Genomic DNA, 25,560 nt, shown 5'->3' with positions numbered 1-25,560 from the left:
GTGTGTATGGGTGAAGTACTTTTAACGTTTTTAAAGACTATATTTATGTGCTTTTTTTCCCTGAAGTAATTAGCGTATAACACTAAAATAAGATGGTAAAATTTATATTAATTTTATTTCTAATAGGCAATTTATTTTGCTTTTGGAAGTTAATTACCATTTTAAAAAAAGAAGTAATGTTTTCCAAGTATAAGTAAATATAGATTTAATATTATGCTCACTAGTTCTTTTCATGTTGTTAGCTTTATCATATAGGTTCTATCTCATAGAAGAGCTTAGCATACTTTTAAAATTTTGGTTTTAAAATTTTGTGCTTATTCAAATTTATTAATTTTAATCATAAGAGAACCAAGTAACCACTGAACTTTGAGAACACAACCGAAATGCTAACTTAGTGTTATTTGAGCTAGTGGCTTAGAATTTCTCCAGTGATAAATGAATATTTTGTCCGTCAATTATAGGATTTAGCCCAAACTTAGAAATTAATGGTTAAGCCAGCACTTTTTTCTATAAACATTTGACCACATGATCATATTTAGCAACTAAAAAAGCTTTTACTTAGATTTCATGTATACTTGCTGAAGTTGCAATAGTTTACCATTTTTATCCATCTTTTTACAGTTTTTAACAGTTCTTCCCCTTGAAAGATACTCCAGTAGTTATAAACGTGACCCTAATATTATTTTTAAATATTAACAAACAGTTCAGAAATAAGAGAAACAGATTCAATTTTAGTTGGCAGACCTTAGATGACTAGAAATTCAGAGAAGTACAGCACTGATGAAAAGCTGATCCCATATTGTGGAGCTACTGTCTGACACGCTCCTATCTGCTTTCTGCTGGGTCTCACAAACTCCTGTCCCTTTCCAGGCTGGATTGATGTCACCTGGGATGCTGGTGGCTCAAACTCTTACCGTATGGGCGCAGAAGGAAAATTTGACCTCAAGCTTGCACCAGGGTACGACCCTGATACAGTGGCATCACCCAAACCTGTTTCATCCACTGTTTCAGGCACAACGCAATCATGGAGCAGCTTGGTGAAAAACAACTGTCCAGACAAGACATCTGCTGCTGCAGGCTCCTCAAGTAGAAAAGGAAGCAGCAGTTCTGTGTGTAGCGTGGCCAGTAGCAGCGACATCAGCTTGGGTTCGACCAAAACGGAACGGAGATCAGAAATTGTAATGGAACACAGTATAGTTTCAGGAGCTGATGTCCATGAACCAATTGTTGTTCTTTCATCTGCTGAAAACGTCCCTCAAACAGAAGTAGGGTCATCTTCCAGTGCAAGTACCAGCACCTTAACAGCGGAGACGGGAAGTGAAAATGCTGAAAGAAAGATAGGCCCTGATAGTTCTGCTCGTGCTCCTGGGGAGTCTAGTGCAATATCCATGGGAATTGTTAGTGTTAGTTCTCCTGATGTTAGTTCAGTCTCTGAGTTAACTAATAAAGAAGCCGCTTCACAACGGCCCCTTAGCTCTTCAGCAAGTAACAGACTGTCCGTGAGTTCCCTGTTGGCTGCCGGGGCCCCCATGAGCTCTAGTGCAAGTGTACCTAACCTGTCCTCAAGAGAAACATCTAGCTTGGAGAGTTTTGTAAGGAGAGTGGCAAACATAGCACGGACTAATGCCACCAACAACATGAATCTAAGCCGAAGCAGCAGTGATAACAACACTAATACTTTGGGGAGGAATGTGATGAGCACAGCAAGTAAGTGAGCTTTTCATTATAGAACCCAATGCTTTTTCCACTCTGAGGGGTGCAAAGCAGGATTTGTTTAGTGGATTCTGGCTCTAGTCTTTAACCAGATCATTAAACCCTGTTATGTACAACTGTGTCACGTTTAGCACTTCAGGAATATAAGGTTAAGTTCTATAGAATTGTGACATTTTAAGAATTCTGATCAGGACCTGATAAAGAACCTCTTATTCTAATTCTGAAGAAGAAAAGAACACATTTCTGTTTTTCACTCCTCTGATTGTCAAGTATAATTACAGGAGGAAATAGATGGCTATTAACTACCATCAGAGTCAGTCGAAATCAGAACATAATACTGGCATACCTTTTACTTAGGTCCTGAATTGATATTAGCTTATGAAAATTTTTAATTCTAGTTAAAGCTACCAATGGGTCAAAGTAATTCCCTTGGAAAATACCATTGGGAGTAATTTCAGTGCCTGTTTCACTTATTTTAAAAGCTAGGCTTAACATTGTAAAAAATAATAATGCTATAAAAACAAGAATTTCTAGTTGGATTTCAGTTGGGTTCCCAAAGTTGTTGCTTTTCAGCCTTTTAATAATCAGTGTTTCATGACCGCATTCTTTTTTCTAAATATACAACATAGTTTTTCTAAGGTTTACACAGTCCTCCCTTTTTTGTACTCATGTGCTTCGTTTTTATCCTTAGCTTCTCCTCTTATGGGTGCTCAGAGTTTCCCTAATTTGACCACGCCCGGTACTACATCGACAGTGACTATGTCAACATCCAGTGTTACTAGCAGCAGCAATGTAGCTACAGCAACAACAGTTTTATCGGTTGGTCAGTCTTTAAGTAATACTTTAACCACCAGCCTCACATCAACCTCCAGTGAGAGTGACACAGGTCAGGAAGCAGAGTACTCCTTATATGGTAAGTTACAGTATCAAATACTTAGATATTTATATGGTGATGTTTTTATCACATTTTTCTTCTGGAGTGTTTTACATTTTTGATTAGAAAAGGATTATTCTCTCATAAATATGGCAGCTTTATATGTGATGAGAAAACTCAAAGTGATATGAAGAACTGTTATCTGGTTGTAAATAGAAATCTAGGAACTTCTGTGTGTCATCCTTCTCTTGGCCTTTTGTCACTAGTGAAGTTTTATTAGAAGAACTGTAATAATTTGACATCTTTATTAGAAAAGAAGTGTGATAGATTAATAAGCTTCGTAAATTGATAATTCTTTGTACATTGTAATGTAAGAGGAAAAGTACTCCCGTGCGTCTTGTGTACTTTCAGTACCCTGCTGCTTCACTTTGCAGCTCTGTCCTCCAAGTGTGTGTAAAGTTTTCCCCCAATTCTGACACTACCTGCCTACCTGGAGATAGTATGAGATCCCATAGGTTAGTCTCAGTTCTCCAACACTGCCCACCCCTCACCTTTGCCCCTTTAGTCACTCATCACAAATCCAGATCGTTATCTGTGCTTCTCACTGGCTGGCTGTAAACTGGAAGTTTCCACAACCCCCTCTTGGGGTTAGATTAATTTGCTGGAGTGGCTCGCAGGTCTCAGAAAAACATTTTATGTGCTGGGTTACTGGTTTTTCATAAAAAGGATATTTAGGGGATACTCTGGTAGTCCAGTGGTTAGGACTCTGCTTCCACTGCTGGGGAGCTGCAGTTCCATCCCTGGATTGGGAACAAGATCCCATAAGATGCTTGATCTGGCCAAAAAAAGAAGAGGAGAAGAATATATAACTCAGGCACAGGCAGATGGAAGAGATGCACATGGCAAAGTCCAGGAGGTCCCAAGCATAGGACCTTCCATCCCCATAGAGTTTAGGAGCCATTCTGGCCTGTCACTGTGTTCATGTCTACCAGCCTGGAAGCTTTCTGAACCCCCAACCTTTCAGGGCTTTTAGTTTTTGGAGACGTCATGGTTTAGGCACCAGTGATTCAATTACCGGCCATTGGTGACTCAGTCTCCACCTCCTCTCCCCGGAGGTCTAAGGGGCCAGATGAAAGTTCCAGTCCTCTGATTATGGTTGGTTCCACTAACAAGCAGCCCCATCCTTAGGTTACCTCAGGGCTTTCTAAAAGTCTCCTCATTAAAACAACTCCAGTTATAGATAACAAACGACACCTCTATTGCTCTTATCTCAGGAAATTCCAAGAGTTTAAGAAACTCAGTATATAGAACAGAGATGAAGACTGAATTTTCCTTATTATAAACTACCTTATCACAACAGTTATCAAAGTCTTCTGGAAATTATTCTTTATTTAGGAAATATTTTAAATATTCAGATGAATTAGTTCTTGCTTAGAAGGTTTTATAGTTACATTATTGAAGGTCCTATGGTATGTAGTCAGTGATTCAATTAAAATGTTGCTAATCATCATATTAGAATGGTAAAATTTTTTATAGAAGGGAAGTGTTGAGGCAAATAAAAATCGTCTAGTTCCTACCATTGTTGTCATTTGATACATATCATTTGATGTATCTGTTCTTTAAGAAAAAAGAAATTCTATCCTTTCTGGACAGCTCTTTTCACTGTAAAAATATTTAAATATACTTCAGTGAGTTTCTACAACATAGAATGGCTGCCAGATATTCCTCTGGCTGTATGATCATTATTTAATATTGATTGGATATTTAAGTTACAGTTTTTCATTACCATCAGCATTGTTATGAGTGAGCATCCTTTGTATTTTTGTGTATTTCCTTAGGGTAAATTCCTAAAAGAGTAATTGTTGAATTTCCTTCCAAAAAGGTTGTACTCCCATCATTATTGTTTTACATTACCCTTTATCACAATCCTTGATCACCTGTTCTTTTTTCAAAGTTACTTTTGTTAATTTCAAATATAAAAAGTTATATGAGGATATATTTTATTTAAGTACTATCTTGTGTATGCATCATTTTAATATGTTTTCTTTTTTTTTTGAGAATGTGGTCTCTCGTATTCCAAGCTAAGAATTGGATCTGATGATCTATGATTTTAGGAAAAGAATTATATTTCTGTTTCCACCTTATCTGTTACATATGTATGTAGCAAAATGACGATGATAATTACACCAAAGTGTCATAAATTCACCAGAAGCATTTCTTCTTTGGTTTTCCTAATGGAGGCCTTCTGCTTCTCCCTATTACTATGTTAACTTTAAGCTTTAGGTCTGTTAATACATCATGTGAAGGTTAAGAAAGTTGTAGGTATACTAATGGGAAAGAATATTGAGGAGTCAGGGCTACTGACTGCCTTTTAAAAATTATTCTTTGGTGATTAAAATTTCTTTTTCTGCATTTCTAAAACTGGCGGATTCTTTGACAGTGCTGCTGTATGAAGAATCAGAGTGATATCTGCATTATAAAATTATTTCTAAATATGCAAACTTTCACTGTGTTATGTTTTGAGGGACATGATTTGATTGTGTAATATAATCAAATGTATGAAATACGGAGCTTTTTTTAATATATATATTATCCTTGTGAAGTGAAAATGTTAGTCGCTTAGTTGTGTTTGCCTCTTTGTGACCCTATGGACTGTAGCCCACCAGGCTCCTCTGTCCATGGAATTCTCTAGGCAAGAATACTGGAGTTGGTAGCCATTCCCTTCTTCAGGGGATCATCCCAACCCAGGGATCAAACTCATGTCTCCTACATTGCAGGCAGATTCTTTACCATCTGAGCCACCAGGGAAGCCTTATATAATATCCTTATACTAGGATAAAAAAGGGAAGATGAGTAAAACCACTGACTTCAGTGAATTGTAACACAGGAAAAATGGACTTTATATACCTACATATTTTTTCCTTTAAGAAATAAACCTAAAAGTGGAATTGATTTATTTTATGTACTGCCACATCATATTCATGAGAACCATTACCTAAAATGCAGGATGACACTTTCCATGTTTGTTGTTGTTTAGTCACTAAGTTGTGTCTGACTCTTTTGCCACCTCCACGGACTGTAGCCTGCCAAGCTCCTCTGTCCATGGGAATTCCTAGTCTAGAATACTAGAGTGGGTTGCCATTTCCTTCCCCAGGGGATCTTTCTGACCGAAGAGTTGAACCCGTGTCTCCTGCATTGCAGGCGGATTCTTTTACTGCTAAGCCAACAGGTTATGGGTAATATATTTCATCAAATTTAAGATGCTATTAATAATAAGATTATTTTATGTCATTAAGGAAAAAATGTTGCCAATTTAGCTGTGAATATTCTGAAATCAGCATTATCTTATAAGCAATGGCAAGTCATAGTAAAAGGCATTGAATTTTTAGTCTTGTGTAATTGTTAGACATAAAAAATTGTATTTGGTTCAGCAACCTGTAAATGCAAGTTCCTACTAAATAATTATGAATTGTTTTTTGGATATTCTTTTGTAATGTATGTACTGCCTTCTTATCCATAGAAGTTTGTTTGTTTTTTTTTTTAATTCCAGATCCAATAAAAAACTCTTTTGTTTTAGTCCCATTATTCCTCTTTTTATTTTCAGTTCCTATGGAGAATAGCTTCTCACCATCTTCATTATGTGGGGCAGTGTAAATCTTCACTGAAGGATGGAGGGGAGAGAGCCTAACAAGGAGGGAGGCAAAAGGGATTAAAGTTTATTTTTATGTGCTAGATAATTTAGACGATATATAAAGCTGTACCTAACATCATTCCCTAGTAAATAGGCATTATCTTTAAGTAGTCATTATCATTAAGCAGTCTCTCCAGTCACATAGATAAATTAATTCTCTCTGATCAACTTAAATTCTGTTCTTTCCCCTTTCACAGTTTATATTTATGTATTCATTTGTTTACTTTTTAAATGACTCTCTCCCCTGTAAGCTCCATGGGGACTCAAACCATGTCTATCTTGTTTACAACTATGTATACCTAGTGCCTAGTGCAATTCTTGGCACATAGTAGGTACTCAAACAGATACGGGTTGACACAGCAAATGACTCCAAAGTGTTCTCTTTCCCCCATTGTGTTTCCACTAACTTATACAGAGAATGTAATAGGGCTCCTTTTATTTTTTAACATACCGCATATTGTTGACCTTTTTAAAAAATGATTTTGTGGATACGGATTTAGTTTATTACCATCCTTTATCCCATGTCATTTTCTGCCATGCTTGGGACTATTTACTGTTGTTACTCATCCTTTGTGTGTGGTGGTAGGAGAAGAGTGACATCACTAAATGTGGCCTTTATACCTGAACCTTTTGAATTTTACCTGTGTATTATAAAACGGATTCACAAAGTTACCCTGGCATGCTTTGTTAATTGTGTTAAGAGGAAGATTGTTGGTTTTGTTTTCTAGATTTCCTTGATAGCTGCCGTGCCAGTACTCTGTTAGCTGAGCTAGATGATGATGAAGACTTGCCAGAGCCAGACGAGGAAGATGATGAAAATGAAGATGACAATCAGGAGGACCAAGAATACGAGGAGGTTATGGTAGAGAGAGAGTCCCCCATTTTCTTAACTAAGATATGATGTTGATAATTGAAATGAAGAAAAGAAAAGCAACGTTCTAGTTAAACTTTGAAGCAAGAAAATAGAGCACCAGTGTGAAAGATATGCTGATGTTTTTACAGGTTTAAAAATGTGAAGAACTGCAGTAATCCTAAATAATACAATTTTCAGGACTTCCCCTAGCAATTCAACAGTTAAGATAGGGGGCCCAGATTTGATCCCTGGTTGGAGAACTAAGATCCTACATGCCATGTGGCATGGACCAAAAAAAAAAAGCTATGCTTAGAATTTTCTGGTATCTGCTGTTTTGCAGACAGTATCTGTATTATCTCATGCGTCCTTACACAGACCTATGAGATAGAGACATAGAACACATAATTTGCTGTAATTGATCAGAGTTGAGTAGGAAAGTAGGACCCAAGCTTAGGCAGTATGATCCAGAGCCCCTAGTGTTTGTTAACTATGATTGTCTTAAAATTGAACTTTTGCCTGAAAATGCCTTTTATTTTAACTTCATGTATAATTTTAATTTCCTTTTATAAAATGTTAGAAGATTAAAGCATTTTTTCCGAAGTTGGGTTTTAGTGGGGTGGAGAACTCCCAAGAAATGCTTTTGTTTACCTTTCTTGGAAAATATATAGAGCATGGGCACATTTCTTCTGAATGTTAGTATATGATGTATGATGAATTAAAAGCTTTTCTATAAATGGCTAATGAAGCTTTCTAATGACAGTTTTGATAACAGATTTATAGTTCAGGTCAAGGCTGAAGAGGGATATGTATGAGTCACATAATTAGACATGTCTCTTTCCATTTTCTGTATCAGATCCTGAGACGCCCGTCCCTACAGCGCCGAGCTGGCTCCCGCTCTGATGTAACACACCATGCTGTCACCTCACAGCTACCACAGGTCCCAGCTGGAGCAGGGAGCCGACCTATTGGGGAGCAGGTAATATCTTCATGTCTGCCTTCCAGTGGAGTTTTTCCCTTTCACAGTAAAGCACTGGCTGAAATGTCTAGGAAAATCTACAGAGCGGGCAGGGTGAGGGCAGGAAGCAATCAGAGTTAAAAGGAAACTTGCCCAACTACTTGGGTTCCATATACCAAGTAAAGTCCATGATTGCTCTCCCGTAATGCAGACAGGGTTTCCTTACTTGAAACACACCCCTTGGCATTTTTGTGGTAGTAAACATATATTAAAATCAGTTCAGTTCAGTCGCTTAGTCATGTCCAACTCTTTGCAACCTCATGGATTGCAGCACGCCAGGCCTCCCTGTGCATCACCAACTCCCGGAGTTTACTCAGACTCATGTCCATTGAGTTGGTGATGCCATCCAACCATCTCATCCTCTGTCGTCTCCTTCTTCTCTTGCCTTCAATCTTTCCCAGAATCAGGGTCTTTTCAAATGAGTCAGCTCTTTGCATCAGGTGGCCAAAGTATTGGAGTTTCAGCTTCAGCATCAGTCCTTCCAATGAGCACCCAGGACTGAACTCCTTTAGGATGGACTGGTTGGATCTCCTTGCAGTCCAAGGGACTCTCAAGAGTCTTCTCCAACACCACAGTTCAAAGCATTAATTCTTCGGTACTCAGCTTTCTTTATAGTCAAATTCTCACATCCTGACTACTGGAAAAACCATAGCCTTGACTAGACGGACCTTTGTTGGCAAAGTAATGTCTCTGCTTTTTAATGTGCTGTCTAGTTGGTCATAACTTTTCTTCCAAGGAGCAAGCATCTTTTAATTTCATGGCTGCAGTCACCATCTGCAGTGATTTTGGAGGCCCCCCCCCCCCCCGCCCCCAAAGAAAGTCTGCCACTGTTTCCCCTGTTTCTCCCATCTATTTGCCATGAAGTGATGGGACCAGATGCCATGATCTTAGTTTTCTGAATGTTGAGTCTTAAGCCACCTTTTTCACTCTCCTCTTTCACTTTCATCAAAAGCCTCTTTAGTTTTTCACTTTTTACCATAAGTGTGGTATCATCTGCATATCTGAGGTTATTGATATTTCTCCCAGCAATTTTGATTCCAGCTTATGCTTCATCCAGCCCAGCGTTTCTCATGATGTATTCTGCATATAAGTTAAATAAGCAGGGTGACAATATACAGCCTTGACGTACTCCTTTTCCTATTTGGAACCAGTCTGTTGTTCCATGTCCAGTTCTAACTGTTGCTTCCTGACCTGCATACAGGTTTCTCAAGAGGCAGGTCAGGTCATCTGGTATTCCCATCTCTTGAAGAATTTTCCACAATTGGTTGTGATCCACACAGTCAAAGATTTTGGTGTAGTCAATAAAGCAGAAATAGATGTTTTTCTGGAATTCTCCTGCTTTTTCCATGATCCAGCGGATGTTGGCAATTTGATGTCTGGTTCCTCTGCCTTTTCTAAAACCAGGTTGAACATCTGGAAGTTCACGGTTCATGTATCGTTGAAACCTGGCTTGGAGAATTTTGAGCGTTACTTTGCTAGCGTGTGAGATGAGTGCAATTATGTGGTAGTTTGAGCATTCTTTGGCATTGCCTTTCTTAGGGATTAGAATGAAAACTGACCTTTTCCAGTCCTGTGGCCACTGCTGAGTTTCCCAAATTTGCTGACATTGAGTGCAGCACTTTCACAGCATCATCTTTTAGGATTTGAAATAGCTCAACTGGAATTCCATCACCTCCACTAGCTTTGTTCATAGTGATGCTTTCTAAGGCCCACTTGACTTCACATTCCAGGATGTCTGGCTCTAGGTGAGTGATCACACCATCATGATTTTCTGGGTCGTGAAGATCTTTTTTGTACAGTTCTTCTGTGAATTCTTGCCACCTCTTCTTAATATCTTCTGCTTCTGTTAGGTCCATACCACTTATATCCTTTATTGAGCCTATCTTTGCATGAAATGTTCCCTTGATATCTCTAATTTTCTTGAAGAGCTCTCTAGTCTTTCCCATTCTATTAGCCTTTGCCCTGCTTTATTCTGTACTCCAAGGCCAAATTTGCCTGTTACTCCAGGTGTTTCTTGACTTTCTACTTTTGCATTCCAGTCCCCTATAATGAAAAGGACATCTTTTTTGGGTGTTAATTCTAGAAGGTCTTGTAGGCCTTCATAGAACTGTTCAACTTCAGTTTCTTCAGCATTACTGGTCGGGGCATAGACTTGGATTACAGTGATATTGAATAGTTTGCCTTGGAAACAAACAGACATCATTCTGTCATTTTTGAGATTGCATCCAAGTACTGCATTTCAGACTGTTTTGTTGACTAAGGGGTTCTTGCCCACAGTAGTAGATAAAATGGTCATCTGAGTTAAATTCACCCATCCCAGTCCATTTTAGTTTGCTGATTCCTAAAATGTCGAAGTTCACTCTTGCCATCTCCTGTTTGATCACTTCCAATTTGCCTTGATTCATGAACCTAACATTCCAGGTTCCTATGCAGTATTTCTCTTAACAGCATGGTTAATAGCTATTTTCTAAGATTTGTAGTTTTCACAGTAGAGTAATAGAAGTATTAGCCTATTAGCTAACATTTATTTATCTTTAATTATGTACTAGGCACTGCTTATGTATATTAACTAATTCAGTGCTTTCAACAACCCTTTTAAGTTATTATTAGTCCCTGTTTTCAGATGAAGTGATTACTAAAGATCACACATAGAAGTTTTAGATCCCAGATAAAACTGGTTTCAGACCTATCAAATGTCAGATTGATCTGTTGTAAAGGTTCGTCTCAATTAAGTGTTGAGGGGGCTAAATGTGTACATATAAGTATTTACATAATTATTGTTTAAAAATCATTACATCAGACATTTATAATATTTATAATTCATTGAAATTTTTGTTGATAAAATTAATAAAAGAAAAGAAGAGGAGAAAAATGGTCCTTAAAAAAACTTTTATTATGGAATTTTTTAAACATGCTAGAGGTAGAAAGAATATTGCAGTGAATCCCCAAGAACTCATCATTTGAGAAATCAACACTTTGTTGAACTTGAACTATTTGCCCCAAAGTAATTTAAATCAGCTTCAAGCACTGTATCTGTTTTGTATGTAATTTGGCTTATACTTTTTTTTAAAGCGTATTTAAAAATAATTATACATTCAGAATGAGTTGCAGAGACTTAAAAGTCTTGTGTGCCCTTTGTCCAGTTTCTTCCAGTGGTTATATCTTACATAATTACAGTATCAAAACCAGGAAGTTGACCCAATGTGTGTGTATGGTTCTTTATCATTTTATCACATATGTACATATGTGCAACCACCAGTAAAGCTGCTTTTTGTTTTTTAAGAAAATATTTATGTGTTAATAAGGTCTGATTTACAAAAGCATAAGGCTTCTTACAATTTCATTTGTCTTTTCCAATATTTTTGAGAACTTTTTAGAAGAAGCTGTTAAACCCAATTCATAAAACCTTTGTTTATAAACATTTTCTCCAAAACCTACTTACTTTTGATAAATCATTAAGAAATGTGTATATATCTATGTATGTTTGTGTTGGCTTATTTTGTGCTTAAGAAATATAGCTGAATAAGGACATAAAATACCTATAGAGATAAGTAGTCAACATATACCTTTTATAGATAGCATACCACTGTTGCAATAATGAAGAGTTTTAAAATGTTCATCTGTACGTGCAATTTTATCTTAACAGGAAGAGGAAGAGTACGAAACTAAAGGGGGACGCCGGAGAACATGGGATGATGATTACGTACTCAAGCGGCAGTTTTCAGCTTTGGTTCCTGCTTTTGATCCTAGACCTGGTCGAACTAACGTCCAGCAGACAACTGATCTAGAAATTCCACCCCCAGGTATAAGATATTTTATCTTTTGTGATTTAATTTTAATAGATTCCAGATTAAGTAGCAAGTACTATATAGTTTAAAAGGTAAGATACTACTTGTATACGCAGATTATAAGTAACAGGTTTCAGGAAAAACTATATATCAGCCACAAATCCTTAAAAAATACAGCTTTTTTTTTTAAAGGAGCAAAATATAGTATTTTATTGTGTTTTTTCCATTTTTATTGGAGTATAATTGCTTTTCAGTGCTGTGTTAGTTTCTGCTGTACAGTAAAGTGAATCAGCTACACATATATATGTCCTCTCTTTTTTGGATTTCCTTCCCATTTAGAGCACCACATAGCGTTGAATATATTTTATTTTTTATTGAAGTATAGTTGTTTTACAATGTTGTGTTATTTTATACATATATGTATTCTTTTTCATATTCTCTGCATTATGCCTATTTACAGGATATTGAGTATAGTTCCCTGTGCTATGCAGTAGGATCTTGTTTATGTTATACATAGTAGTTTATATCTGCTAATCCCAGTCTCCTAAATTATCCCTCCCCCACTGCCTTTCCCATTTGATAATTATAAATTTGTTTTCTGTATCTGTGAATCTGTTTCTGTTTCATCAATAAGTTCATTTGTATCATCTTTTAGGTTACACATTTAAGTGATATCATATGGTATTTGTCTTTTTCTGACTTATTTCACTTATTTGTCTTTCTGTAACATACTTTATTTAGTATGTTCATATCTAGGTTCATCCATGTTGCTGTAAATGGTGTTATTTAATTCTTTTTATTGATAATAAAATATCTATTATTAATAAATATATAAATTAATAAACATTAATTATTAATAAATATTGATTTATTGATAATTTTTATATATTTAATTCTAGTTCATTGTGTGTGTGTATATATATACAGACACACATACCACCTCTTCTTTATCCATTCATCTGTTGTTAGACATTTAGGTTGCTTCCATGTCTCAACTATTAAATTACAGTGTTTTGAAAATACACCGTTTACATTTGTATAATTTTTAAAGTAAGGCCTCATTTAAAGGTAGATAGTTTGTGTTCTGTTTTCTACTAGATTAAAATTGTTAAACATTACTCCCATTCAGCTTTTCTTTGACAAGCTATGTAGTGGTTTTAGTTACGGCCTCTGGAGTCAGTCAGCCTGAGTGGTAGCTCCATCTCTTACAACTCTGTCTGGATGTGGTAGGCACACTGAGGGCCCCGTGCACTCCACTGCCCTCCCGCCTCCACCCCGAAAGCTGTATAGGTCCTAACCTCTAGAATCTGTGACTGTCACCTTAACATGGGAAAAGACTTTGGAGATGTGATTAAGAATCTTGAGATGGGGAAATTATCCTGATTTTCGGATGAGCCCAATGTAATCACAAGTGTCCTCATAAGAGAGAGACAGGAGGGTCAAAGTCAGAAAGCAGCAATCATAGTGTTGAGGGGACACGAGCCAAGGAAAATGGGAGGCCTCTGGATGCTAGAAAAAGCAAGGAAATGGATTCTTCGCTGGAGCCTGCAAAAGAAACAAAGCCTTGCCAGCCCATTTTAGATTTCTTACTTCTAGAATTGTAAGATAATACATTTGTGTTGTTTTAAACCACTCAGTTTGTGGTCATTTGTTACAGCAGCAATAGGAAACTAATATACTGGGCAATTCCCTACCCTGTACAAGCCTGACTTTCCTCATGTGTTATATGGGGAAAATAGTAGTCCTTGTTTGACCATGTAGTTAAAAGGATTAAATGAGGTAAAATATAGAAAGTGCCTAGCATGGTACCTGATGTGTGTCTCAATAAATGTCAGCTATTGCAGTCAATATATTATCCTTCAAGAAGACTTAAATGTTAGTGTGGAATGTACTTTTTACTTGATAGAAAGATACTTATGTTAAATAAGAAAGTAAGTACACTTTATAGTATAATGTGTGGTATGTGATGTAATAGTATGGTGAGAAAGAGTATGAATAAAGATGTCTCAAATAGGAAAATCTATTCTTTTTTTTTTTTTAAGGAAAATCTATTCTAGGGAGTACAAATAGGAACAGATTTTTGATAGAGCTCTTTAGCAACGTATTTCATATTTTTACTGCTACAAATTGGTATCATAGAAGTATTCACTGTATACAGAGATGATTATAGAAGTATTTTTAAAAACTTGGAGATGACCTTCATTATGTTTTGAGAATGGAATTGTTTCAGTTAAAGTACAATGGAATGTCATGCAGTGAATAAAACAATACCTTATAACACTGTATCATGATATGAGGAAAAGATTCCTGAGATTTAAAAAGAGAGTACATCACTAAATAATTATGAACCTAATTGTCTTTGTGTGTACTTCATAACACACTCATTCAGTATACATAAAAAGTTGACAGGTCTTTAACTGAGTATGTGATTTTCTCTGGATGTAAGATTATTAATAATTTTAGAGTTTTCTCATTTATAAAAATAAAATTTTCTGAAATACTCATATAGTTGTCATGTATATCATAATAAAAACAAGAGATTCATATCATATGCATAAATTCTACTCTAGTACCCTTTAAGTAACATAGGTATATTCTTCTCATTGTTTTAAATTAAAAAAAAAATTGAAAGCAAGAGAATCTTAAGTAGCTGATCTCTTTAACTTATTTATGTAAGAAGGGCTTAGATTTCATGTGACCTGTCTCCTGATGGCACAGTACTCTTTCTGGACTGCTTGTTTTAATGTTTTTCACATCTTCTGTATTTTTAGGAACACCTCATTCAGAGCTTTTGGAAGAAGTTGAATGTACTCCATCACCTCGATTGGCCCTCACTTTAAAAGTAACAGGTCTTGGAACAACTCGTGAAGTTGAATTACCACTCACTAATTTCAGATCAACCATCTTTTACTATGTACAGAAATTGCTTCAGTTGTCATGTAATGGCAATGTGAAATCAGATAAACTTAGGCGTATTTGGGAGCCAACATACACGTAAGAAATTTTAACTTAATATTTTAAGTAGATGTTTTCATAGTACATAAGCCAAGTGTTGTATTTTCTATATTTTGTAATTTAAGAACAGAAAAGATTAAGTTCTCTCAGTTTATAGGAATAGATAAGAACATTTCTGACTCCTGATATATAAAGGTTAAAGCTTACAACTGGAAGGAACTTTAGACTAATTCCTTATGTAATGATTGTTGAACTCTTTGACTAGGATTGTGTATGAAATAGTAAATATTTTCTGTATTTGGAGTCTCTTGGTTAAGCATACCTCTCTTTGTTAATTCATTTATCTATTCAACAAATAATTGTCAATGACTTTGGGTAAAATTTATGTAACATTTTAGTACTTTGTTTTCTAATCTGTAAAATGAGAGTAGTTGTGAAGAATCCGTAAATTAATATATATAAAGTAGATTCAGTACTCTCTGGGATGCAGAGGGTGCTCAGTAAGTATTACTTATCATAATATTTATTATGTAGTAATATAAATTTATATAGTTTAATATTAAACTATTATAATCATCCTGCATGACTTTATTTTTCTTAGTTTCTATATCTGAAGTTCTGTTAACATCATTGATAATCTTATATAATGTTCAATAAAGTAATCTAGGTCTTTCTAGACAGAAACAGAAGGTCAGAACAGAATAGAGACAGAACAGCAGGTCATCATGGTATACTCTTCCTTCAGTTTTAATTGGAATAATTAAAATTTAAAATTTGATCTCAACTACCTTACATCAACATAAGGGCTCTTTATCCTTTTTACTCTTATCCATCTAGATACAAACACATCTCATTTTTATAATATGTGAAAGCTATAATACAAGATATAGCATATTCATTTCTGTAAAAGTTCCAGGCTTGATATATGTTTTCTTCTCAATAATGCTAAATTTATAAGCCACAACCTTTTCAGGAATATGATTTCTGCTACTTTTCCCAATTTAACAGATTAATATTTTTTCTTAATATGCTTGATCTTAGTCAAAAGGCAGAGAAGTAATACATTTTTTCTTAATAAATTCTCCAAGTTCAGTGTTTAAGCATATAGTGACCTCATCATATGTTTTTAAAGAATTGAAGCCTTATTGGAAATAACACAAATCATTTGATTTATGAATTAACTTGAATAATATCTTCATGTTTAGAATTATGTACAGAGAAATGAAGGATTCTGACAAAGAAAAGGAAAATGGAAAAATGGTAAGTCCTTTTAGGAAATGGATCTTTATTCTTGGCTACTTAGTAAAAGCAAAGAAAAACTAACACTGTGTTTCAGTTGAACAATTGAGGGAGAAATCATCAACATGGGATTCTTCAGATTAGCTTAAATGCATGATCTTGAAGCCACCTTATGAGATGCATGTGAAATAGCATAGACTTTATAATCAGGAAAGGCCAACATTTGGTTTTTCCTATTGTAGGGTTGTTGGTCTATAGAGCATGTGGAACAGTACCTTGGCACTGATGAATTACCAAAGAATGACTTGATAACCTACCTGCAGAAGAATGCAGACGCCGCTTTCCTGCGCCACTGGAAATTAACTGGCACTAATAAAAGTATTAGGAAAAACAGAAATTGTTCTCAGCTCATAGCTGCATATAAGGTATATATTGGCATCAAGACACTGTTTTGACTGGGAATGGCTTTGTGCTTTGTTTGCAGCTTTTTAAGTATTCTTGCAGAAGAGCAGTTTGTTGGGACATACTAAAAATGAGGTTGAATTAACATTGTTAATATGCCAATGCTAAAATTTCAAATTTGGTTTGTGGCATAGGATCTAAATACATAGTTTTAACTGTGGCTTTCAGTAGTTATATTTTGTGAACTTTATTGGTTTAGAACACTTTAAGCCTTGACTTGGGTGATACTGTTTTTATTTTAAAAGAAAGCAGTTTTTTTTTTTTTTTTAAAGAATTCGAGCTTTTTCACATTAATACTAACAGGATGATATATTGTTTTTCTTAAAAATGATTAATGGCTGGTTTTCCTGTTTCTGTAGGATTTTTGTGAGCATGGAACAAAGTCTGGGTTAAACCAGGGGGCCATTTCTACTCTTCAAAGTAGTGATATTCTTAATTTGACAAAAGAACAACCTCAGGCTAAGGCAGGCAATGGGCAGAATTCATGTGGCGTGGAAGACGTCCTTCAGCTCCTGCGTATTCTGTATATAGTTGCAAGTGACCCTTACTCAAGAATATCCCAGGAAGGTCTGTAAGAATCCTTGTTTCATTTCTGTGGCATTTAAACAAATAAGTCAGTTTATATTTTTATTAATTCTGTTACTTTTACAGAAGGTGATGAGCAGCCTCAGTTTACTTTTCCACCAGATGAATTCACTAGCAAAAAAATCACAACAAAAATTTTGCAGCAGATTGAGGTAATAAAACCAGATAGTTGAACTCTTGAATCTATTGGACTTTCAGAGTATTACCTCTCCTTCCTTTTCTTCATCCCACCATTACGCCTGTTAAGAATTGACTCCCTTTTGTCTTTTTTAATAATAGGACTTTGTTAATTTGTAGGAACCATTGGCATTGGCAAGTGGAGCTCTGCCAGACTGGTGTGAACAGTTAACCAGCAAGTGTCCTTTTCTAATACCATTTGAAACTAGACAGCTTTATTTCACATGTACAGCGTTTGGTGCATCAAGGTAGGAAGTGTGTCTTTTTATATTTTTGGAATAAATGTCTTTTTTAATGTTTTATATGAGCTTAAAATGTACTTATACTTTATGTCAAGACTGATGCAGAGAATATATTGGTTTCTTGTAAAGAATTGTCAATATTTGGGAATTCCCTGATGGTCCAGTGGTTTGGACTCCACGCTTTCACTGCCAAGCGTGAAGGTTCAGTTCCTGAAGTGGGGGAACTCTGATCTTTCAAGCTCTGTGGCATGGCCAAATTAAAAAAAAAAAAAGAGTTGGCAACATTGAAACATTTTTTGGTTTCCGGTTGGATATAAGCACTCTTAGAACAGTGTGGGTTTAAGTACTGTGTTTTCCGTCAGCTAGCATTTATTGTACAGTATTGTAAGTGGTTTACATAAATTTTTAGTTGCTGAAATTCCCAAGAATATAAAATTTAATGCTTGAAAATAGCTTTGACATAGCATTAAAATATATCTTTTGGCCACTATTTTTCTCCAGCTACCATATAACATACTATAAATTTTACTTTTTGTTTTTCTGTCTCCTTCATTAGATGAAAGTTTCACGAGGGCAGGAATTTCTGGCCGTTTTGTTCACTGCTCTCATTGTACTGTATGTTGTACTGTATGTAATTATGTATATTGTATTGCTCTCATTATAGTTGCTCCGTAAATATTTGTTGAATGATTGCATACCCAGAGTAATTTCACAGTAGATATAAAAAAGTTATAATTTAAATGGATCTGCCTGTTTCCCTGATAAGTTACATTTGTTGTACCATTTTATATCCTTTACCAAGCATTTGTTCGCATAACACTATAGGCAGTGAAGAACCCTGAATGCTAATCATTAGACCACCAGGGAACTCCCTGATTTTTATGTGAGGAAATTGATTCTCAAAGTGTATAGCTGATTGGTCTCAGGGTACCCCAAAAGTTATGGCACATATCGTATATCTTTTATACTGTTATTCTTAGTTCAGGAGTCTTTCTTTCATCCTAGATGGGTTAGCTCTGCATTGTTACAAAGAAAATGTTTCAAACTCACAATACTGTTTCAGTGGTGGATTCAGTTATTTAATAAAGATAGCTTAACCATTTTTTATGTTCTCTGATTTAGGAAATGTTTGTTTATATTATTAGGTATTATGAGTTTGTCAGTATTTTTATGTGTTTTGTGGAATTGGACCACAGACCTTTATCTGTTAATTGCTAAAATAAAAAGGGAAAATACAGACTCAGTATTTCTCTATTTAAGGGAATAAAAAAAAAGATTAGTGTATTTGAACCCCTGATAAAATGCTATTTTTAAAATATTCTTAAATCTTTTGAATTTTGTTGCTTGTGTAGTAGTACAATCAACTGTTGCTGTAGGCTACAGCTACAGAGATGTTTTTCTATTTCAGAGCAATTGTGTGGCTACAAAACCGACGTGAGGCCACTGTGGAAAGAACAAGGACCACAAGTAGTGTGAGGCGAGATGATCCTGGAGAGTTCCGTGTTGGTCGTCTCAAGCATGAAAGAGTAAAAGTTCCACGTGGTGAATCGCTGATGGAGTGGGCTGAGAATGTCATGCAAATACACGCAGATCGGAAATCAGTTCTTGAGGTACCACTATATAAATTTCTTTTAGTGTGCAGGAATGACAACTAGAGAGTCAATCTCTATTCTTCCACCGCATAAAAACTACATTAGGAGGAAAAAAAAAAAAAACTGCATTAGATAGAAGTGTAGAGGGATTCCTCTGCCTTCTGGGCAAACGCCTTCTCCTCTGGCAGGGCATCTTTCATGAGAGGATGTCAGCTCACCTCCTCAGGGTCAGGATCTCATGGCTTAATGAGCAGCAAAGAGTATCTTCACTCATGAAGTGGGAGAGTGCTTGGTCCATTTGAAGGACACTGCTCATTTCTTAGCAAAGCCTGAACCAAGTAATCGTATTCACAAAGGATTCTGATACTCCAAATTTTACCTTTATATTAAGCTGTGCCACAAGATACCTGCTTTTTTGGAGCACATGTGTTTTGTATAATTGTTTAACTTAAATTGTGCTTGGTATTGTATCATGGGTTTTTATTTCTGTATTGAGAAATTTTATAGCAATCGGCAGTAGGAAATTCAGTATATTTCCTGCAGAGATGTTATTGTGGGCATTGTTGATTATATTCCTTATATATGAGAGACAAAGAAATACCTCTCCTGTCACAGATGTCAGTCACCTGATTTATTTTTTGGATCACAGACTGTGGTAAATATGATATATCTCTAGAAAATTTATAAGGCTTATGACTTTCACTTTAAAATTTCTATGCCTGGGAATTCCCTGGCAGTCCAGTGGTTAGGAGTCTACACTTCCGTTGCAGGGGACACAGGTTCAGTCCTCATGTGGCTTAGTCAAAAAGAAGGAAGAAATTTCTGTGCCTTCATCTGTTCTTTTATCCATATATTCCTCTAACATAGATAATTCTTAATTATTATTTTACTATGTACTGTATATTTCTGTAAGCTGCCTCAAATTTTTGGAATACATGGACTGTGTATAAAAATCCTTAAAGTGATTGAGGGAAGTCAGAAATAAGTGAAAGAGTTTAGGTTTTAGTGTCACATAGACAGACACACAAACACACAGATCTCTCAAGCAATGATATAACCTCTTTATCTAAAATTTGGTTTGCTTTGATGTGAAAAGGAGATGATGGTATATTCTGTAGGCTTGTTGTGAGAAGTAAATTGATGTATGAACAATGCTAACCAGAGTGTTTGAATATGGAAATAGTGTACAACAAATCAAATTTGTCTTTAGAAAAACTAAAATAAAAACTATTGTGTGGCTTATACTACTGCTATTTAAAAAAAACATATATTACAGTAGGACTGGATTTTGGCAAGAATGGGATCATTACAGAAATGATTTTTTAAAAGCTTACTTTCCCTCATAAATTTATTTGTTTGTGTTTAGGTTGAATTTTTAGGAGAAGAAGGAACTGGTTTGGGGCCCACGTTAGAGTTCTATGCTCTGGTAGCAGCAGAATTCCAGAGAACTGACTTGGGAGCTTGGCTCTGTGATGACAACTTTCCAGATGATGAATCTCGTCACGTAAGATTTATTTCCTATTTCATGATTTGATTTGCGATTAAGCTTTTAGAAAGTTAAAAATCGGATATGTTTTCAGAATATAAGCCAGGTTTTCTGACTCTGCTTTTATTATTGAATAACCTTGATATTATTAAAAGATAAAATTTAGTCCATAAAACATATTTAATAAACTGTGATTATAGATACTATCTAGCACAGTTAATATGTTTAATGTTTATGGGTCTTTTGATTTTATTTGCATTTCTCCTTCTAAAAAAATCAGGTCGATCTTGGAGGTGGATTGAAACCTCCCGGATACTACGTGCAGAGATCATGTGGACTGTTTACGGCTCCATTTCCACAAGACAGTGATGAGCTTGAAAGGATCACAAAACTCTTTCATTTCCTTGGAATTTTCTTGGCCAAATGCATTCAAGACAATAGACTTGTGGACTTACCTATTTCCAAACCTTTCTTTAAACTTATGTGTATGGGGGACATTAAAAGTAATATGAGCAAACTGATTTATGAGTCACGAGGTGACAGAGACTTACACTGCACTGAAAGTCAGTCTGAAGCCTCTACAGAAGAAGGGCATGACTCACTCTCAGTAGGAAGCTTTGAGGAGGATTCAAAATCAGAATTCATTCTAGATCCCCCCAAACCAAAACCGCCAGCTTGGTTTAATGGAATTTTAACTTGGGAAGACTTTGAACTAGTAAACCCACACAGAGCCAGATTTTTAAAAGAAATTAAAGACCTTGCCATCAAGAGGCGCCAGATTTTAAGCAACAAAGGTCTTTCTGAAGACGAGAAGAACACAAAATTACAAGAACTAGTGCTGAAGAATCCATCAGGTTCTGGGCCTCCACTTAGCATAGAGGATTTAGGGTAAGCTTTATATATGTATTAATTCACTTATACATATACTTAAATATATATGTGTGTGTGTATATATATATACACACACACTTCAGCCTAACGGATGAGTAAGGTCTAAAACTTTTGTTCCTTTGTCTTCAGTAATTTGCAATAAGCCTGGTCCCCAGTGGCTGCATTAACTAACTCGGATACTACAAGAGTTTTCATAAAATTCTATTAATTTGTATCCATGTAATTATTATATCCTTGTTACATGTAACTGTGATTTTGGATTGATTGCAAGGCTTTGCTTTCCTTTTCCCTTCCTTCTTTTGATAATATTGAGAAGTTATGTTTAATATATTTAAGGTTTGATTTGAGGTGAGAATCACAACAGAGCATTAATAACTTAAGTAAAGCAACAGTTCCTGTTTTTTTTTTTTTTAAATCTTATAAACATGTTGCTGCCATAATTCATTGCAGAAATCTTTAGTTCATTAATTTTGTGCCATAAGGAGGAAGTGAAACATGGAAACGTGAACGGTGATGTTTCATGCAACCTCTGCAAAACCAGGTTTGCTAACAGTTGTCCAGATAATTTTCCTGCACAGGGGTTTGCATTTTAAAAGGTCCCATATTTAACATCTAATCTGGTAGAGTGATTTTGCTATTGTTGAGTGAGTGTAGGGAAGGGTTCATGGTTTCAGCAGCAGTGTTTTAAAATTAAACACCAGTGTTAGCTGAATGTTAATCTAATTCTTTTTTTTCTGCCCTCCCAGTTTAAATTTCCAGTTTTGCCCTTCCTCAAGAATATATGGTTTTACAGCTGTGGATCTCAAGCCAAGTGGTGAAGATGAGGTACAGATTTTGCTTTTAAAATGTTTGTAAATTCAGAAAAATCCTCTTAAAATATTCCTAGATATTAACAACTACCTTGACAAATTTTCCTTTGCAGATGATAACAATGGATAATGCAGAAGAATATGTGGATTTGATGTTTGACTTTTGCATGCATACGGGTATTCAGAAACAGATGGAAGCCTTCAGAGGTAATTTTTAAGGGTCTTTAGCTTAATCCCACTCCTAGTACTTTGAGACACTGAAATTAAGGTACTGCTATGCTCAAAAATTAGACTATGCTAGTAATCTCTAGATTTGTCATCTAGTTTTTTGTCTTCCCAACAGTTAGGTCCTACAGGGTACCCAGAACAGATTGAAGCATTTTCAAGCTGTAGCATACCCTAAGCTTGCTCTTCCTGAGTGATGAGGGACCTACTTTGGCTTCTATTTTTTCCTTTGTAAGTGGATATAAGGTTGCATACATGATCAGGATGAATTAAACCATATTAGAACCTAAAGTCTTCAGGTAAAGAGTGAGGTAAAATATATTGAACTGCTTGCTTATCACTTACTAGTTTTAAAAATGAGAACTTAGCTTTGGCTGGCTTGTGTGACATAAAGAACTGGTTGGGAAATTACAAGAATTTGGCTACTGACCATAGTGTCTGAATATTCTCCCTATATATACATCTGTGATACTAAGCAAAGATTTCTGTACTTAAAACCCTAGCACAGTTTTTATTTCAAGCTACTTTAATTTTTATTTGCTTTTTCAAGTATTTATATTTGTCTTCTGTCCATTTAGTTGAGTATTATGATTTGAAATTTGTGATTTTGAAATTGTAACGTGGAAACTCAGTTGTGTTTTGTTTTTTTGCTGTGTGTAACATGTAGATGGGTTTAATAAAGTTTTTCCAATGGAGAAATTAAGTTCCTTCAGCCATGAAGAGGTCCAAATGATTCTTTGTGGAAATCAGTCGCCATCCTGGGCTGCAGAGGATATTATTAATTATACTGAACCTAAGTTGGGTTATACACGTGACAGGTATGTGTTGGTTATTTTCTAAGATAAACAGATTGTTTATGTTTATCGCCTCATATCAGGAAATTGTATTTAGTTTTGATTTATAAGTTTTCAAAGTAATGTAAATGAGAAAGTATTATTATTTTAAACTTATTGTATGTATAGCTTTTTTAACGTAAACTTTTTATTGAAGTACATGTTGCTTTTTTTTAAAGTAAACTTTTTATTGAAGTATAACAGAGAAGTACACAAATTGCATGTAGAGCCTGAAGAATTTTCACAGAACAGACACACCTGCATAATTGGTACCCAGAATGAGAAAAAACTCCGAAAGTCCCTCTCCCCATTTACTATTTCCTAGTCATTAAATCACTATTTCCATTGATTAGGTTTGCTTGCTTTTTGAACTTTAATAAATGAAATTATGCAGTATGTGTTCTCTGAGGTCTGGTTTCTTTATCAGTATGAAATTCATTTGTGGCATACAGTGATACTTTATTTCACTGTAACAGTTACAAACAGGGATTATTTCAGATCCCCGTTGCTAGTGTGGCCATGTTTGGACCAACTAAGCATGCTCATCCTGAGCTTTTCTGATTTGCTAGCTTTGTTGCATATTTGATTCCTATATGTCATTGGTATTTCTTACCTTTATAAGACAGCCTTTGAAGAATATTTTTTAAGTAGTTTGTATCAGCTCATTTCATACTTACCCAAAAGTCTCTAGACAGTGTGGTTCTTTTGACATGTGAACATTCATTTTGAGGGGTTATCACTGGCTTATAAAGTAGTGGTAGTATTTTTCATTTAAATCAGCTATCAGATCACTGTAACTCTGTTTTTCTTCTTGTAGCCCTGGCTTCCTTAGGTTCGTGCGGGTTTTATGTGGTATGTCTTCAGACGAGAGGAAAGCATTTCTGCAGTTTACCACTGGTTGTTCAACTCTGCCCCCAGGGGGACTGGCTAACTTGCACCCCAGGCTCACAGTTGTTCGCAAGGTACAAACTCTAGCTACTAGGCAGTGTAAACCAAATTTAGTTACCTGAGGGTTGAAAGAAATGCATATTTAAAGTCATGGTCTTCTATTATTTTCAATTCTGTTCCTGTGTAGGTTGATGCTACTGATGCAAGCTACCCATCAGTGAATACATGTGTGCATTATCTAAAGTTGCCGGAATACTCTTCGGAGGAGATCATGAGAGAGCGTCTGCTAGCTGCTACAATGGAGAAAGGCTTTCATCTCAATTGAGTTTTGAAGTGCAATGGGAGACATCAGAGACTTAAAATTCTAGTGAAGCCTCTTGTGTTTGTTTGCAGAGAAGTATATGATTCTCCATGCTAATGACACTTGCCTTTTTTTCCACCATTAAGGCTTTAAGAACATGTGGAATAAGTTTGTTAGCTGCTAATGACAAAACAAATCCTTTAACTATCCAGCCAGCAAGTACATAGCACAGAACACTGTGTGTTGCTACAAGGGCTCATGTGACTGGAATAAGGTGGTTCTACTTGACTGTTCCAAAGAGCAGCTTCTCAGATCTTCAGTGTTCACTGGTAAATTTCTAACAGTGTATTTGTGTAAAGTTTGTCATTTCATACTTCATACACTACAGTTGCCATCACTGATCCCTGTTTTGCTGGCTTTTAAGCTACTTGGTCAAAAATCCTGCTTCCTTAAAACATAGAGAGTTAATGAGCATCTCAAGCTTTTTCTTTTCCTCTTTAATGATGCCTGCACTATCAGAGTATATCTAGTGTTCTCTCTTTTGTTTGGCATATAATCATGCACAACCTTTTTATTTCTTTGAGGTGGGAGTATATTTTTATTTCCTAAATGCCATACTATAAAGATCAAATTCTTAAGTGTGTTTGTGCAGTTCAAAAATAAAAGATATATTAAGGGGGGGAGGAAAAAACACTGGTTTAGATGCAAGGCACACTTAAAGCAAGTTTTACTTTTGGTTGTATTTTCTTTGTATATTATAAACATTTATTTAACTTGTTGCAGTTTGAAGTAAAAAAAAATTTCCAAAATGTATGCTCAACAATAATCATTAAAATGTTTGCAGCGTACAAAACTGTGTCATGTGACTGTTTCACTGTAGCCATCAGACTAAGAGCTTAAATAGTTGTCATTTTGAATCACTGACATTTCATTTTTTGAAA

The 25,560-nt window shown here is 35.6% G+C and overlaps 2 protein-coding genes across 8 annotated transcripts in view; one reads left to right on the top strand and one right to left on the bottom strand.

The window, feature by feature from the left end:
* The window catches only part of HECTD1 (HECT domain E3 ubiquitin protein ligase 1), a 74,381-nt gene extending 48,909 nt beyond the window's left edge, over positions 1-25,472 (top strand). Inside the window, exons 25-43 of one of the 5 annotated variants that reach the window (XM_061159058.1) lie at positions 1,012-1,707; positions 2,405-2,626; positions 7,007-7,140; positions 7,985-8,107; positions 11,793-11,949; positions 14,706-14,928; positions 16,095-16,149; positions 16,371-16,553; positions 16,950-17,157; positions 17,242-17,327; positions 17,473-17,600; positions 19,003-19,204; positions 20,553-20,690; positions 20,953-21,560; positions 22,310-22,388; positions 22,486-22,579; positions 23,265-23,415; positions 24,248-24,392; positions 24,506-25,472. In XM_061159058.1, the coding sequence (XP_061015041.1) occupies positions 1,012-1,707; positions 2,405-2,626; positions 7,007-7,140; positions 7,985-8,107; positions 11,793-11,949; positions 14,706-14,928; positions 16,095-16,149; positions 16,371-16,553; positions 16,950-17,157; positions 17,242-17,327; positions 17,473-17,600; positions 19,003-19,204; positions 20,553-20,690; positions 20,953-21,560; positions 22,310-22,388; positions 22,486-22,579; positions 23,265-23,415; positions 24,248-24,392; positions 24,506-24,643 (3,770 nt within the window). In that variant the 3' untranslated portion in view covers positions 24,644-25,472. Of the gene's footprint in view, positions 1-870; positions 1,708-2,404; positions 2,627-7,006; positions 7,141-7,984; positions 8,108-11,792; positions 11,950-14,705; positions 14,929-16,094; positions 16,150-16,370; positions 16,554-16,949; positions 17,158-17,241; positions 17,328-17,472; positions 17,601-19,002; positions 19,205-20,552; positions 20,691-20,952; positions 21,561-22,309; positions 22,389-22,485; positions 22,580-23,264; positions 23,416-24,247; positions 24,393-24,505 lie in introns of all 5 variants that reach the window. The other 4 variants (XM_061159057.1, XM_061159056.1, XM_061159060.1 and 1 more) reach the window with 4 other exon arrangements.
* Positions 2,633-25,560, bottom strand: part of AP4S1 (adaptor related protein complex 4 subunit sigma 1) — a 70,627-nt gene continuing 47,699 nt past the window's right edge. Inside the window, exon 6 of one of the 3 annotated variants that reach the window (XM_061159083.1) lies at positions 2,633-3,422. The gene's annotated coding sequence lies outside the window, so the exon portion shown is untranslated. Of the gene's footprint in view, positions 3,423-19,142; positions 19,283-25,560 lie in introns of those variants that run through there. The other 2 variants (XR_009695438.1, XM_061159081.1) reach the window with 2 other exon arrangements.

Source organism: Dama dama, chromosome 13 (assembly GCF_033118175.1).
Source record: "Dama dama isolate Ldn47 chromosome 13, ASM3311817v1, whole genome shotgun sequence".
Taxonomy (NCBI): Eukaryota; Metazoa; Chordata; class Mammalia; order Artiodactyla; family Cervidae; genus Dama; species Dama dama.
The sequence above is the reverse complement of the archived record's forward strand: the minus strand, read 5'-3'. Positions and strand labels throughout refer to the sequence as shown.